The following is a 17,233-nucleotide window of genomic DNA, read 5'->3' on the forward strand; positions in this document are numbered from 1 at the left end:
GAAACAATGGTCTGAATTTTTTTTTCCATTTATGTATCCCTTCTTCGTCAATGTTTATCGTTGTTGTTGTTGTCTATTCCAATGCAAACTAATGTAATGACACTGTATGATTGTGGGATTGCTTTGATACATGCTTGTTGACTGGGTGCTGTCTGTGTGTGGTGTTGTTTTCTCCTTCTTCCGTACGTCAGACTGAGAAACGTACCGTGACGAGAAAGAAATACAATGCAATACTAAGCAATTGTCACGCTTTTCAAGATGAAGTTGCGTGGCGTAAGGGAGCTTACATCGCGATCGTGTTATGAAGAGTTTTTTCCCTTCCACTGTTGACTGTAACAAACACTGCGTTGATAAATTCTTCTAACTGCGTTGTAGTTGGCTTCGATTAACTCAATGTTACGATTAGGTTTTTGCTAACACACACACACACACACACACACACACACACACACACACACACACACACACACACACACTTCATGTATATTTATATATCACTGTGGTGTGTGTGTGTGTGTGTGTGTGTGTGTGTGTGTGTGTGTGTGTGTGTGTGTGTGTGTGTGTGTAAATAAAATTCTGCTTGATCACAAGAGAACACAAGTGTAGTTCTTGGCACTGGTGAAAATGTAGATGTAGGTACTGGCAGCCTGGCTTGTTAAACTGAAACAAAGACTGAAAAAACGTCAATTCTGCACATTTTCCGCAAGCCTGTAACTTGAGAAATACCTTGAATAAAGGTATGTTTTAAATAGAAATAAAGTTTAGTTCATGACACCACATCATCAATGCGTCATGACTGCTGATCGAAATAGTCTGATCGAAAGGTCTGATAGACATTACATATTGAGACAAACATAAACATTTACAAAGATGACTATGGAACTGCTGAATGTTTTTCGTTGGAGGTTGTATGGAATTTCCAATTGTAAATTGCACACACAAACACGCGCGCGCACGCACACACAACTGAACAAACTGATGATATGCGCAGCACAGTAACACGTACACACCACAAAAACCCGTTCTCATCGACTGGAACGCTCTCGAAACAGGGAAACGTTGTGTCGATCCAAGTTTTTCAACGTGTAAAGTCACAGACCATCAAACTGCAGCAAATCGTGAGCAAAATTACACCACTTTCTGATTTGTTGGTCTGTTGACTGAACCAGTAAGAAGCACAACGAATGACTGCATTCTTTCTGCTGCCTATGTTAGCATCTAGGCAATCAGACGAAGATGTGTTCTTGCGAGAAGCACGTGCAGAGAGCAAACTTTCCATTAGCGCGCGCAGCGTATTCCATGTGAGTGAAGTTTAAATGTAGAAGGCTTGACAACTGCGACAGTTGCAGCAGGACGTTTTCATCCACCGGATAATATTGCTCTTTTGTTCCGGCTCAAATTGCCTTTTATTGTGGTAAGTAGTCTTCTTTTAGTGCTTGTCTAATATTTCAGTGATAAATTACTGCATTTTGTTCAGGCCTCAGTGACAGCCTAACACATAAAATGTGTTGTCACAAACTCAACTTTCACGTTCACATTCACACTTCTTTGATAATCTCTTTGTGGCATAATTTGGTTTCTTAACAATGACATTTCAGTTTCTTGTGAATTGTTTTGGTGATAAATAATGCTCGTGTGAAAAAGGACGAAGGATTAAGCTGTTCGCGAAAACATGTTAGATAAGTGAACGCAGAAGTGGGTGAAAAATGGAGAATACGTTGCATTAGGAAAGATAACCCTTTCTCCATTCTGAGTTCACAACAGTAAAAAGATAAATAAAATAAAAAATAGATAAATAAAACACCTAAGAATATACAGTTGTGGCAGACGTAGTAACTCTAATCCTTATCAGCACCTTCCTAGAATTTGAAAGTAACATTTCACGATATCTGGTGGTTTCGCCTGCAACGGCAGCACAAAAGCAGAACGTCATTGAATCATTGTGCCATATATAGTTGTCATTATAGTTTGTTACGTGGTCGCTGTTTTTTTTGTTGTTTTTTCTTTCTTTCTTTACATTACAATTTGTTACGTTGTATCATTTGTTCTTTTTCTTTTTTTCGGACCTGGTTGAACGGCGTCTGTTGAAAATCCTTTTTCTTTTTTCAAATTCTTCAGTTCAGTTCAGTTTTTTTGGACGTTTATAAGCCTTTCGGCTTTTGTTTGTTCGTTTTTTTGTTTTTTTGTCCCAGTCTAACAAAATTGATTTGAGTTGCCAGTACACTTGCTCAGGAGTAATAGTTGCTTTTTTTTGGGGGGGGGGGGGGTGGTGGTTTTTTTGTTTTGTTTTTTTGTTGTTTTTTATCATTCATCATAAATGAATTTCAACTTGTTGGTACTATTTACCTGTTCTAGGAGATTTTCTTGCTACGAAACATCCGTTATTTACTGAACAGAAACTTATGTCGAGTTATTGTTAGATTTTCTTGTCCTGTTCATCAATAACAGTTGTATTGTGACTTGTTCAAAAATAGAAATACTGTTGAAACTATTGTCCACCAACAGAGGTTTACAACAGTGTGAAACCAACCAGGGGATTCCTGACAGCAAGGATAGGCTGCGGCTGCCCCGGTAAGCCAGCGCTAAGTTTATGGAGGAGGTGCAAGGGCGGCGGTGAGAGGGGGGTGGGGGGGGGCATTTTTTCTCTTAAAAATTTTTTTCCGGGGAGGGAGGGGTTGGGGGGGGGGGGGGTCGGGGAGGAGAGTGCTTGAGATGGAGGTATTCTGGGGGGAAGGATGGGACGGATTGTCAGGGACTTGGAAGTCGTGGCCGATATAATTACCTGTGGTACAAGACTTCCGTTCGCGGACTATACCTACTATATATCAGTGACATTGGCCCGAAAGAAAAAAAAACTTTTTTTCCACCAGCAACTGGTCTTTTGGGTAAGGAAGTGAATGGCGGGTTGTCAGCCCCTCTTCCCATACTCCTTCCTCCCCCTTGAAAATTTCTGTATTAAGGAGGACCTGGTTGATACCCAAGTTTCACTAGGTCCTTTTCAACTGATCGTCATTTAATATTTCAAGCATTTTTTATCTTGGTTATTAATTCCAAAATTTAACCCCTCTCCTTTTGCTACAAGGAAATGTAGCTTCGACAAAAAATGTTGAAGTTTATCAAAACGTTGTTTTTATCATAAATTGGTAATAAATCCAGAGACTGAAATGCCATCGATCTCAAAATGAAAGAATAATGAGGCAAAGGAGAGTAAAGGATAAATGAACAGTGGTAACTCTCTCCGTGTACAAGGTACACATCAGACCAGTGCTGCTTGTAATACCAATTCAGCTAGCACGCAGGTATTTCACATTCAGATGCTAAGCAACCCGACATCGACATCGGTAGGAAGGGCAGTTCAGTAGTTAAGTTATGTAAGAAAAAAGGTAAATGCAGAATTGTTTGATGTACATTTTCCCCACCTGATTACTGTATTAAGATAGTTTCAGTAACAGAGTTACAAACATGTCTAATGAACTTTAACCTCAGCTAAAACATGAACCAATTGCTAATGAAATCAGAAATAGACTGGACGACTCCTCAAAACTATGAGCTATTCTAACTCATCCAGTTAAAAAAAAATTTTAAACCCAAAGAAAACAAGATTTGACAATAAAAGTGCAGAACCTTGATGAAGTTGATTAAATGAGGCCCCAAGAGCTTCAAAGCTTGTTTCGGTCCCTACACTACTGCTAACACTACCACCACCACTGCCACCTGTTTTTCATCCTCCAGCATTAGCACAACTTCCATCACCACCAGACACCGGCATTTAAAGAAAAAGAAAAGAAAATCCGCTGTAAGTAAACCTATCTTAGATCAAAATCCTATTTGCTGTAATGACAGACCTCAATCTTTTGACAAGGGTGGAAGTATGGAAATCATTCTGCTCACTGGAATCATTTTCATTTTCTCCCCTTAAGATTTGTAATCATTTGTTAAGGTGTAATCCTGTTCAAAATATAATATCAGGGGTATTTTCTTTTGATAATAGGTAACACCTCCACCAGATGTCTGAAACGAAAGGGGAACGAAGGGGAGTCTTTCTCACTGAACGAGTCAAGGGGAGAACTGATGTAAGGATTTTTTTTTTCTTTATACAGTGTTCTTTTCAAGCCTATTCCAACACATTATTGCAGCTTGCTGTTAGGTTTCCCAATGTTTCCATGCATTTATATATATATATATATTGGTGGAGGAAAAACGCTAACAGATTGGGGCGAAGTGAGCTGTTCATTTTGAATTTTTTAAAGAAACTTGACAGGGATGGAATGCAAGAGCTCGATATACATATGCATATACGTGCACACACACACACACACACACACACACACACACACACACACACACACACACACATATACACACATATATATATATATATATATATATTCTGAAAAAGATGGGTATCGCCTTTGAACTGGAACAATGCCAATAGACTATGGAAAACTTCCAATGACAATGCCCAAATTTTTTTTTTTTTTTTTTTTTTTTTTTTTACGGCTTATGATTTTTCACTTTGTTGGGATCTTACGTACGTACAAGCGCGCGCACGCGCACGCACACACACACACACACACACACACACACACACACACACAATGTATATATATATATGTGTGTGTGGTGAGAGAGAGAGAGAGAGATGGAGTAGAGAGCAAGTTAAACATTTTGAATTGTTTTCATCTTTTAGTACATTTCTTTGCTCCTCGTTGAGCATTCACAGATTTGAAACGATATGAAATGTTTTTTAAAAAAAATCAAAGACGGACTGTAATCAACCAATACAAATGCATTTTAAGTTACCATTCTGTTTATCCTCTACTTAGATGAATCTAGATGAAAAGTTGTGATTGTCTTGAACCCTACAGCGCACATATCGGGCAAGACCATTTCCCCACTCAGAACCGGCCTAAGCTTTATATCAACTATTTGCCTTCTGCGTAACTTTCATTTCGTTTTTATTTTAACGTATTTCATTTTTTTTTTTTTTTTATGCATATTTTATACAGACCTATGTAAGGCTCCAAAGGCCTGACCAGCCCGTTAAATTATGTGTAGGTCAGGCATCTGCTCCATTAATTTAAAAATAAAATAAAATAAAAAAGCGGGGAAGGATGTAGCGTATATGGATCAGTCTTTGAGACCGTAAAACTGAAATTCATCTCTGTTCAAACACCAGTTCCCTCCGGAAAATGATGCGTCGCAGAATGTATCTTGCAAAGTTGTCACGTAGAATTGACAAAATACTGTATTTGTTTTTTATTGTTGTTTTTTCCTGTACCTCCGGACTTTGGCTTGATGGTACTTGGCTGTTTCGGCATTCAAGGAGTCATGCATTAATCTTTGTTTTCTTCGTTGATTTTTGTACTCAAGATAACATCCTGTATTTTCTCGAGGTTCAGCAAAAAAAATTTCATGCTTCCTTTTTCGAAGATAATCTCTTCATGGTGACTGTGACTCATGGGTTTGATTGCTAACCTGGTAATGTTTCTTAGTTGAAGTCATCACCGTCTTCTCTCCACTTTTTTTTTTTCTTTTCTAGATGTTGACAGCGTTGTGGTGACAGTGCTGCCGTAAAGTGAACATTGTTTTGTTTTTTATCCATCTCCAAGAACGCCTCTCTTTTGTAAAGTCATAAAGCATGCTTGCTCCATTCCGTTTTATAGAATTCTGAATCATGTCTCTTTTATGACCATATGTACAAGTGATCTGTTAGTCTTTAGCACATTCTTAAATAATGCTGTGTGAAGTCTAGGGCGATAAATACAGTTGTGCTCCGAAGGCGAACGAAAGCACGTCTTGCTTCCCAGACGGTGAACTTTTCACTGGTGTGATAGTGTGTCTGGTTTTAATGTTTTTATTTTTTATTTGGTCGTCACATTGTCTTCGAATTAGTTTTGGATCAGTCGTTTTTTTATATTATTTATTTTATTATTATATATATATATATATATATATATATATATATATATATATATATATATTGTTGTTTTTATTGTCTTTTTCTTATTTTGCTGCATTTTTGAAACGATTTTTTTTATGTCTGTAGTGGACTGAATTGCAAATATTTAAACTTGAAACGAAGAATAGACCAGATAAATCTTGTTAAACATATATACTTCCAAATGCATATACATATACACACGTTCGCCTGATCTTTCATATATGCTTGAGCGTGCCTTAACGAGTTTCAATAATCCTTTTCTCTGGCCTTAGACAGTGTACGACAATTGACAGAAGATGTCCATTGCCATACAACCCCGACGAAACGAACCCGATGAAGACGCCACACAGGCAGCTGCTATAGTGAACAGCAACAAAAATCAGCAATGGTACCAGAAGCTGTGTCGTGGAGGCGAGCAGCCGGTGTACCTGGAGGAGCAGAAGGTTTATCCCTCGCCGCAGCGCGTCCAGCTGCAGCTGCACTTTCAGCGTGAGTACCAACAGAGGCAGGAGCTTCAAAAGAACTGCCGCCAAGATTGGTGGCAGAGAAAGTCGGGTTCCGTTGCTCCCTCTCCATCACCGGTACACTTCAGGACTCCTTCCCCAGCCCCTGGACATAAGTATTACTCAAATGGTCCTCTTTTCTACCAGGAGTCTCCACATCACCAGCCTTCACCGAATGTTATGCCACGTGGGAGAACACCACAGCCTCCCACGAACAGTTATTATCAGCCTTCTGCTGCAGGTGTCCAGGCGAGATCGGAGAACAGGAGGAGGACTGAATGTGAGTTGGTAGACAGTGAGCGTGAGAAGATGATCAAAACGGCTCAGGTGATCAAGTTGGACGCTGAGAAACGAATCAGACAAGCCAAACGAGAACTGGCAGCCTCATCCAGTGACCAGGAGAACATCCAACGACTGCTCATTCAGCTGCTGAAAGAACAAGATCTCGCTCAAAAGCTTAAGCTTTCCAACCAGACCCCTCCAACACCCAACCCGATATCTCATCTGTCGGCGGATCTCCAGTACAAACTTGCCACTCTGTTACAAGCTTACCAGCCCACGCCTCCTCAACAGCTGTCGACTAATCAAAGGAAGTGGCAGGAACAGATCGCAACGTATAAAGACATGCTGCAAGAATATCGCCATGGTAACTTCTTTCAGAGTCACCAGAAAGCAAAACGACTTCTTCAGCTGCTGTTGCAAAAGGACCCCAATGCTCATCTGCATTTGCCACCTCAATTTTACACTTCCCATCCACAGCAGCAAACTATGTATCAACAACCGCCAAACCAAGTTGGAAACTCCAACATGCAGCCATACTTCAGAACACCCTTTCCTCAGCCAGCTGTTCGCTCTCGTCGAGACCCACGACTGAACAGAAGCAGTCAGCAGTTGCAGACTCAGGTTCATGATATCACACCACGTCTTAACCAAAGCAGCTGTCAGTACTCGGAACAAGACATCACCCCAGAAATCATCTACCCTGCAGATGTTTCAGCAAGACCAGGCACAGTGCGTCGGAATTCCACACCACGGAAGCAGACTGACGAACAAGTAACTCATGGCGAAAACGTCAGTACAGTGGTGGAAGGAGCCAAAAAACACTCCGAGCAGCACGTGAAGTTTGCAGAGAATCTTGAAATAGAGAAAGATTATCAGAAACCGGTAGAAACCTCAAGAGGTGCAAATGTTACAAAAGCCCATGCCCCAGTAGCAGCTGTTGAGCATGACTGTGACAACCAGGCAGGGTCCAGAGCACCACTGCAGGACTGGGAGCAGCTGCAACAGCGATCTCGGCGTCATCGCCGTGGACGTGGAGTTCGACGTTCCTCTCAAGAAAGCGAAGGCAATGACCAGAAGAAACCAGTTGACGGCAAGGGTGGAAAGACCAGTCCTGTACTTTCAAACGCAAAAGGACAGAAACACTCGCCAGTAAATCAAAAACCTCATGGAGACATCCCCAGGAGAAATGCTGATGCCATGGCTGAAGGCGAAGGGAGAAAATCTTTCCCTGATGATGAAGTACAACATAAAGACATTGTGAGTCAGTCAGAATCAAAAACTGAAACACAACTTGAGCCAGCAGACTATTCTGACAAAAAAGATCACCCTGGATGATACTGTAACAAATGAAATAAGTGAGACAAAAACACTCAATGAAAACCAGTCTGGATTATCACATGATGCTCAGTTTCGAATCAGTGATCTGGGAAGTGGCAAAGCTAAAACCCAGGACGAACGGTCAGCGCCTACGGAAAATCAGAAACGCTGCGACAGATTTTCAGCGGAAATGCCTGCCCAAACAGACGCCCAAGAAATTGCTAACAAGAGTAAAAAGGACAATGAAAACTTAATGGACAACGAGAATAAACAGATTAACCAAAGTGATAAAACTGCCAAGCAACAACAAAATACATCATTGCTAAATAGGTCAGTGTCTGCAGACCTTGAGGATTCCAGTCTGGATGAAAAGCGGTATGCTGACAAAGATAAAACAGCAAAGTCTTCTAGTCTGTCCCCGAACAACACTCAGCCAGTTTCAGAAGGAATCCAAAAGTCCAAGTCTTCGAGAGTGAATTATCAACGGCAATATAGTGAGCCTCATCAATCACGGAGTAAGCAACAGCCGTCTCCACAGTCACAGCTGCATGCACCATTGCGAGGACAGACGCCTCAACAGCGACATGCACCAACTTCAGCTCGTGACCAACAAAGTCAAAGAACCTCAAGATCACACCCTTCACCACGTACTGCTCGTCACTTACCACAGGGCTCTCAGCAGTCATTAGGAAACACAATTCAAACCCAAAACGGACATGCCCCATCACAAACTTCCCAGAAGTTGCCAGAAGCACAGCTTTCTCAGACAGAAACTTACAAAGAAACAGCAGAAAACGTCTCCAAAAGTGAATCGCCGAAAACGGATAAAGCAGAAGGAACAAAATCACCAGGGAATTCTGCACCCAAACAAGTTGGCAGAAGGTCCCCGGGAAATACCTACGTCGTCAGAAACTCCGGGCAAAGATTTGCGAAGCCTCCCACAGGCGCCCAGAAAGACAGACAGGGAAGTACAGTCATGGCACAAGGGAGGGGTGCATCTCGCTCCAAAAACTCCAGTCCTAAATCAAACGCTTCGAAATCGCCACCGGAACCTGCGAGCAAAGCGCAGGTGTCGCCACCATCAGCAAAACCTAGACGTCGAAGATACCGGAGGAAGCCGTGGGAAAAGGACGACATGGACATGACCAGATCCAGCAGTGCACCTCACAGTCAGTACAGAGGTCAGGAGCGTCCCCGTGACCAGACTCAGCAGCCTGGCTGGGTCAGCTCTTCTCCAAGGCAGTGGACAGGGCCTAGGTACGACTGGGAACCACAGCCCCGTCGCCGCCCGTACCAGTGGGACGATTCCAAAGCTGCCCCAGCCAGAAAATGGAGAGCTGTAGGGCAGCAGGGAGGGACTTTACCGACCAAAATTAATGCTAATGCAGAGCAGATGAATGGATTTGGACATAAAGCAGAAAAATCAAAAGTTTCACCAGAGCTAAAGTCAACCTCTACAAAGGGACAAAGCACTACACTCGGTGATTTGCAAGACACGTCTGAAGATTTGAACAAATGCAATGGTGGTGCCCATCAGGAATCATTTGCTGAGGATGGAGCACAAGCAGAACCGGAACAAACAGCCAGCACTTCGAGATTAAAGGTCGAAGACGATGGCGAACATGAAAACATCAACGGAACTCGTTCTTCTCAAGACTTAACATCAAAACTTTATCAGACAGGTGAAAAGGATGAAGCAGATGCTATAACTGGACCAAAGCTTAGTGAACAAGGAAAGGGAAATGAAGACAATGCTGAAAAAACCGTAAACACGGGAAACACAGATGATGACAGTTGTGAGAAAACACAAAATGTAAACACTGTTGAAGAACGTGAAGTAGAAAAGTACCGAAATGACTCAGAAGACCTGAAGATACAGAACGGTTCAAAAGTTGAAGAGCAAAATCACCAAATTCAGCAAGCATCACAGAAAAGTGCATCTAACGCATCAGATACTGGATTTCAAGCTGCAAAAGTCTCTCCAGAGACTCAGACTGACGCAGCGTTTGGCTCAGAAACTGGGACTGATCCAACGACCAGAAAAGAAGAGACTGCTGCTGGAGAGACAGACGAGCTGCAGAAGGGAATCGGACAAGACCAGACAGAAGCCTGAAAGCCTGCTGGAGCATGTGCTCGCTGTTTTAGGTAAGATCTTCCAACTACGCAAATTTAACTAAATGAGCTGTAAATGTAAGTTTGATTCACGAACTGTGGTCTTTTCATGCTTGTGACACTATTGATTATCCATTTCTGATTTTGGTATTTTACTCATTTAATATCAGTTTCATTGCATACACCGAAAAATAGCGCTCGGTGAGCACAACACGCTGTTGTACCTTCATTATGTACATGTCCATGATACGATGTTACCTTCCCAGTACTCGGAACAAAGTCGCACGAGGGAGGGAGAGGGATGTGTTGTGTACTTTATCTTCTAGTTTCCTTATCCACGGAAAGCTAAACATTTGACTGGCGGGCGGAAGTGTCACCACTGTCGTGCAATACTGAAGCTGGTGAAGGTAGGCATGTGAGGAAAACATCAGATTTGAACGACTGGGTCATATAAAATTAAAACGATCTATTTTTTCAGGCAAGAAAGCCCATCACGAAGCTGAGGAGCAGGACAGTGAAGATGGAGCATCTTTACTGCTAGAGTCACAGGAGACGGTATGTCAAGTCAAATCATTTAGTAACGAATGTAACAGATAAGTAAGGAGCAGGGGTTTTTTGTTTGTTTTTTACATCCAGCCCTCGGTCATCGTGTGAAGAATTTGTTTCAGTATGTGCAGTTATGTGTAACCCTCCCCCAACTTCCCTTCAGCAGTCTTTTTTTTTTTTTTTTCTTTAACAGAAAGGCCTGTTCGTCGTTCAGTACGACTGATCTGTGAATAGTTCAACTCATGCCGTTTTACAAGCATGTTTTATTTTGTAACATTTTTGAATAATCATCATGCAGAACTTCATCCAAAATGCATTTTATTGGCTCGTGGTTGAAATATACATGGATATTGTATCTCCCCCCCCCATCTCCCACCACCCTGCACCCAGACTCGACTCCCGCAGAAAACGCCTGAAACTCACAGTAATTAGAATAACCTTTTTTTTTTCCAGGAATCTGATGACACATGTCAGACTCGGGATTCTGTAGAATGTATCGCTGGTCTTACCTCGGTCGTTCCCAACTCACTGGGTGGCGAAGTTTCGCAGGTATTGTATGACTGTCTCGTAGTATCAAGCGAAATTGGATTTGAACAACATTGTCGCCCCATAGTGTATGTGTGTTTTGCATCAAAAGTACAATAAAGGGAAGCGATGCTATGTGTTCAGAAGGTAACTTATAAATATCGGTGAAAACTAAAGTAGAAAGTAAGACTGTATTCGAAAAAAAAAACCCATAAGGCGACCAAAGCTTTGAAACAAACTCGATTCAGGATGAAACGACAGCAAGAAGAAAATATATGGGGGAGATATAATGCAACCGTCAGCTTGGTGGTGAGGAGTGTGTAGAATTTAAGTGAATCAGTTTGTCCCCCATCCTCTCCTTGCCTTCACCCTTTTGGGGGCAAAATAGTTTGACACCAAGAGGGAGAGGGCAGAGGGAGTTAACACATCAGAAAAAAACAACTTGCCTTTTAAAAAATGAACTTATTGCTTATATTTGTTTTTTTGTTTTTCTAAAGGGGCAGGCACTTCTCAATGGTGCTCAGAACATGACGAGAACGGTCTCCGATGATGGAATCATGGTAGATAGACCACCATCACGTGCTTGTGAAGTTGCGCCTGACACCACAGACCGTCAGGACACTCGGACAGAAAACTCACCCCCAGCTTCCTCTGCTAAAATTATATCGCTGGAGGAAATGGAAGACTGGCAGTCACTGGGTGATCTGGACCAAAGCGGAAGAAAGTCCGATGTTTGCAAGTCACAAAGTCATGAGCAAGTATCCCCTGTCATGAACGACCAGCGCCAAGAAGAGACGACAGAAAAAGAACTTGCGGAATCTGCTGCACAACAGGCATCCACACCTAACCAGTTTGGGATAACACTTGAAGAAACAAGCCAAGAAAATGAGATTGGTGTTGAGAGCTCTTGTCAGGCGGAACATTCAGAACGGACTGATGAAAAAGATCATCACGAGGTCGCGAGAAAAACACTGGGAGTGTCACCTGGTGATAACACTTCCAGAAGCGTCCCTGTAGAGGAAATCATTTGCCGTGACATCAGCAAGAAATTACAAATTCCTTGTGTAATATCCGAGCATGTAAGTGAAACGTCTACAACCACACACTTACCTGGACTTGAGGGGAAGGATGGCGATGATCTGGAGACGAGCGAGCGTGCTCAACATGAGCCGGGTGAGAACCGAGAAGAGCTTCCAGCAGGCTCTTGTTCGGCTACATTTGGTACAAACTTGAGGCCAAATGCCCCTGACGGATCACTGTGTTTGAAAGCTACAGAAAACTGTTTCCAGTCAATAAACACGGACATAACAAAAGATAAGCCAGACCTGAGAACCCCAAACAGGAACACAACGTGCCCGTCAGATGTCGATTCAGAGAAAGTAGCGCCGATTCCCTCGTTGTCATCCTTGGCCCAGACAGTCGCCGTGAAGTTCAGCGTCATGGGTTCACCTTCCACGGGACCCTCGTGGACAGAATCCACTACACCTGGAGATACAACAGACAAGAACAAGACAGCCCGCTGCACACCGTTGGCAGAGTTAGCGAAAGACAGGTCAGATGCCCATGACACGGAGGTGGCAAGCAGTACCAGCAGTGGTGAAAGCACCGGTGAATGCCACGCTGTCCAAAACCCAGGTGTTCGGGTTCTCTTGCAATCCACGTTGACTGACAGGGTAAAGAACGTAAACTCTGGTAAAAAGAAGACCGTGAGTTTTGCAGACTTCTTGGACAGCCCTTCATGGGACACAGGGGCAGACGCAGATGAAGGGTACACAGCATCCAGAAAAGCGGCTCAATACGGTAACGCTAAGATGAAAAGCCCACCGGCAGAAGTCCGTGTTTTCTCTTGGGACACCGACAGCAACGAGACCGTCAGCGTCCAGACAACGGCCAGAAACTGTTCAGCTTGTGGACATCGAAGAACTGCAGATAGTCCAGGTAACTGCAACATTGCCACTGGCGAGGTCCTCTTGGATAAACTAACAGCCTTCGGGTATCTATGAAAGACATGATATGCGGAAATACGCTGTCAGTACACACGTGTCGTTTTGGTGTTTTCTGCAAACTTAGCATGAAATACTGACTTGACGGTCGTAAAATGCTCGCCAAGATCTGGCGTGATAGGCCTGTAGCCAAGATTGGACGTGAAAAGCCTATAGATATGACAGAAACGTATTCTTCATTTCACCTGGGTCAGTCTTGGTAAGCCTCAGGTATGGCAGAAACGTTCACGTGTCAGTTCAGTAATTAGCAGTTTTGTAAATCATTCTTTCGTTTGTTAAATGGAAATGAAACGTATTCTTCATTTGACTTGGGTATGGCAGAAACGTTCACGGGTCAGTTCAGTGATTAGCAGTTTTGTAAATCATTCTTTCGTTTAACATGCATTTTCGTTATTGGTTTTTGTATAAAGTGATTTTGTTTGTGGATACAGATGATTTGAATGGCTATCTTTTTTTTTTCTTTTTTCACTTTGCAACATGCATTTTCATTTTTTTAATATTTTGCAGCGTCATCTTTTTGTGTATGGATTCAGTTTCGTGCTGAACTCCGACACTTTGTCTTGTTTGGCGACGCTTAGTGTAGACGTTTTGCCGAAAGGTATATCTGTCTGTCTCTCGTCTCTCTCTCTCTCTCTCTCTCTCTCTCTCTCTCTCTCTCTCTCTCTCTCTGTTCATTCATTCATTCTTCTCCCATTTGCCATGTCTGTCTGCTCATATTTTCTTGATCAAATTCGCATTTTCATAAAATTGTATGTATAGACACCGCTAAAATTCGCTTAAAGATTTGGGTTGACGATGCAGTCACTGCACCGTTAGTGTATTTATACTTCAATCGATTCTTTTTTGTGTGTGTCGTACTTTGAAAGTCTCTTTTCTTTGTCGATGTTACAATCGCTGCACAGTCATTGTATAAATTCTTCAATCGATTCATGTTCATTTCGTTGTCATACTTTGAAAGTACGTTTCCTTTCTTTAAGATGTTACAATCCCTGCACCGTCATTGTATAAATTCTTCAATCGATTCATGTTCATTTCGTTGTCATACTTTGAAAGTATGTTTCCTTTTTTTGACTGTTACAATCGCTGCACTGTCATTGTATAAACACTTCACCCATTCTTATTCTTTACGTTTCATATTTAGATTTTTTTTTCATTTCTCAATGTTAACGGCTACATGCTGTAACTGGTGTGGGGACAAAAAGCATGGGTGGTGCCTCTCCACTAATTTGATTTTTTCTATTTTTTATAGAATGATTAATGATGATTGTCTTTATCTGAATACTTTTTTTTTCACTACAGATTTCTGTGTGTGAAATTCGGGTTGCTCTCCCCAGGGAGAGCGCATCGCTATACTACAGCGCCACCCTTTTTTTTTTCTTTTTTCTTTTTTCTTTTTTTTTCCTGCGTGCAGTTTTATTTGGTTTTCCTATCGAAGTGGATTTTCTACAGAATTTTGCCAGGAACAGCCCTTTTGTTGCCGTGGGTTCTTTTACGTGCGCTAAGTGCATGCTGCACACGGGACCTCGGTTTATCGTCTCATCCGAATGACTAGCGTCCAGACCACCACTCAAGGTCTAGTGGAGGGAGAGAAAATATTGGCGGCTGAGCCTTGATTCGAACCAGCGCGCTCAGATTCTCTCGCTTCCTAGGCGGACGCGTTACCTCTAGGCCATCACTCCTATGTTATATTTAGTAAATTTTGAAAGTGTCAGTATAATAGTGATTTTTGGGGGGTGTGGGTGGCGCAGGGAGGAGGGGCACGTCTTTTGTAGGCATTGGTAATTGTACCGATGCCATGTTCTTTACAGTCACGTATGTACCTTGGATCTGCTCTGCCAGTGTGTGGAGAATATATTTATCCACAGTTCCAATTAAACGCCAAGACCAGCGAAAAAGTGTCCGTTCTGATAAAAAATAAATAAATAAATAAAAATTCTGTGTACAAAAACATCAAGGAGAAAACTCTGTTCAGTTTCACTAACCACAAGCCGATGAATACTCGTCCAAATGTCATTCTTACGGATGAGGCAAAAACCCATGTGCCACATATGCGAATTTTTTTTTTAATAGATTTTAATGGAGGTTGATCTAGTCACTAATTACAAACATATGTGTACCTTTTTAAGAGGCAACACGTCGGTGAAATCTTCATGGAAAGGGACTTTCAACTCATATATACAGCTGTTCACACAAATCACTGCATGGAAGCTTTGATTAGCTTATGCATGTATGCTTACGCATGCCGTCTCCTCTTGGAGGGCGTGTTTGCCATCATCGGATTTTAGAACTTAAGTTCCCGGTCAGATGGAAAAAAGAATTCACAATACATTATAACAATACATGCACATAGGGACTTTGCATCACTACTCTCAACTGCATTTTGCAGTCGGCTCTTTGATTTCCTGCCTTTTGTCATTCAGACTTTATTCACAATTTCAGCGAGTCCGCAAACGTAAAGCAGAAAGAACAGATTGGTGTGTATATGTATGCTTACATTTCGCTCTGGAATCGACAGGTTTTGATTACGTGTAAAGTTTTTAAAACTTGGCGCATTCATGAAACGTAGGCCAAAACGTTTCGGTGATTTATCGATTCTGTTCCATTTGGGGGATACATTTGTGCGTGTTGATTAAGAAGAGATTTGCTGTTTTCCTTTCGTTTGGTGAATTGTTTCTTTGGTTTTGACCTTGAGTCGTCAGTTTTTGTGTTGATTAAATTTTTGGTCGTTGAAATGTTCGTTGTTTGTTCTATTGCTCGATAGATTGGTCGGACGGTCCGTCTTCGTTTCCTCCCTCCTTTCGGCCCCCCCCCCCCCCCCCCTCCCTCTCTCTCCTCCCCCCTCCTCCCCCTTTCCCTCCCCACTTCTCTCTCTCTCTCCTCCCCTCTTCTCTCTCTCTCTCCTCCCCTCTTCTCTCTCTCTCCTCCCCTCTTCTCTCTCTCTCTCCTCCCCTCCCACCTCTCCCCCTCTCTCTTGCGGATCGCGGACTGACGACTGAGAGGGAAAGGATCGAACCCCGTCAGATACGTTTTTTTCGGCCCGTGGCTGGCTCCGAATTGATTGTGCTTTGGGCTTAAATGAGAAGACTGACTTGGGACCACACAGTCGAGGATCAAGGATGCGTTTTTTAAAGAGATGCTCAAATAACATGACCAGCACAGGTGTCTATCTCTTCACCTGGTTGATGCCGTTGTATGTGTACAGCTTTGTCAAATGGTCCCAAACCTGAATGGACCCCCATTGTAGCATCTTCATCGCCCCCAAGCCATCTTAATCAGCATTATCGAAATACAGAAAACGCCCTAAATACTGAAAAAGAATGATTTTACCCAGATCTTCACCGTGTACTTTACGAACATACACTTTGCACACACCATTCATTCAACACATTCAGTTAAGAACACAATAAAAAAAAAAAAATCAGTTTACATAATGTGTTGTCTAAAAACCGAAAGAGAAACTAAAGCTTTCAACATGGGGGGTACTGAGGACCAGCAATGAGATATCTCTGCATGGTTACAATCAAGCACTGACGAGGCGGCGGACGCCGTATTTTTCTTTTCTTGTCCCCTCTCCACTTCCCATCCCCTTTCTCCCTCTTAACTGGAACTCCGGAAAAGCTGGTCTGGTTCGCTCAGTTGTTCTTAGTCGGATGAGTATAGGAATTCATGTCTTGCAAGCAACATATCAGCCCCACAGAAACAAAGACAACAACAACAACAAAAAAACCTTTAAACACAGTCACCATAACCACCCTTTGGTGGTTAATAAATGTATTTACACGCAATCAGAAAACTGAAACGTGGCACTGACTCCGGCACGTAAATGTACAACAGCGCTTTACTTTTCCCGAGGAAGCACTGAGCTGAACAGGACTATTCAGCTCGATGCAGGGAAGCGGCGGTCCCCATTACGCACATGCACCGGCACGCGCGCGCGCACGCACGCAGTCACTTCTGCGACTGATGAGGACAATACAAATTTTCAGTTACACGCACACACA

The 17,233-nt window shown here is 42.5% G+C and overlaps 2 protein-coding genes across 3 annotated transcripts; both read left to right on the forward strand.

Moving 5' to 3' along the window:
- The first annotated feature begins 1,314 nt into the window (after positions 1 to 1,314).
- On the forward strand, positions 1,315 to 8,240 carry LOC143296087 (uncharacterized). 2 transcript variants are annotated; one of them, XM_076607845.1, is made up of 3 exons: positions 1,315 to 1,414; positions 3,992 to 4,073; positions 6,217 to 8,240. In XM_076607845.1, the coding sequence occupies exon 3, from the start codon at positions 6,241 to 6,243 to the stop codon at positions 8,062 to 8,064; it is 1,824 nt and encodes a 607-aa protein (XP_076463960.1). In that variant the 5' UTR covers positions 1,315 to 1,414; positions 3,992 to 4,073; positions 6,217 to 6,240; the 3' UTR covers positions 8,065 to 8,240. The 2 variants fall into 2 exon arrangements, with proteins under 2 accessions (XP_076463960.1, XP_076463961.1); XM_076607846.1 differs by having other exon boundaries at positions 6,221 to 8,240.
- A 2,396-nt stretch (positions 8,241 to 10,636) lies between these two features.
- LOC143296088 (uncharacterized) lies at positions 10,637 to 13,844 on the forward strand. Its single transcript, XM_076607847.1, has 3 exons — positions 10,637 to 10,713; positions 11,158 to 11,253; positions 11,727 to 13,844. The coding sequence occupies exon 3, from the start codon at positions 11,757 to 11,759 to the stop codon at positions 13,230 to 13,232; it is 1,476 nt and encodes a 491-aa protein (XP_076463962.1). The 5' UTR covers positions 10,637 to 10,713; positions 11,158 to 11,253; positions 11,727 to 11,756; the 3' UTR covers positions 13,233 to 13,844.
- Positions 13,845 to 17,233: the final 3,389 nt, after the last annotated feature.

The sequence above is a fragment of the Babylonia areolata genome, chromosome 21 (assembly GCF_041734735.1).
Source record: "Babylonia areolata isolate BAREFJ2019XMU chromosome 21, ASM4173473v1, whole genome shotgun sequence".
In the NCBI taxonomy this organism is placed as follows: Eukaryota; Metazoa; Mollusca; class Gastropoda; order Neogastropoda; family Buccinidae; genus Babylonia; species Babylonia areolata.

Coding starts and splice junctions, on each gene's coding strand:
- LOC143296088 (XM_076607847.1), top strand. CDS start 11,757: ATGACGAGAACGGTCTCCGATGATGGAATCATGGTAGATAGACCACCA.
- LOC143296087 (XM_076607845.1), top strand. CDS start 6,241: ATGTCCATTGCCATACAACCCCGACGAAACGAACCCGATGAAGACGCC.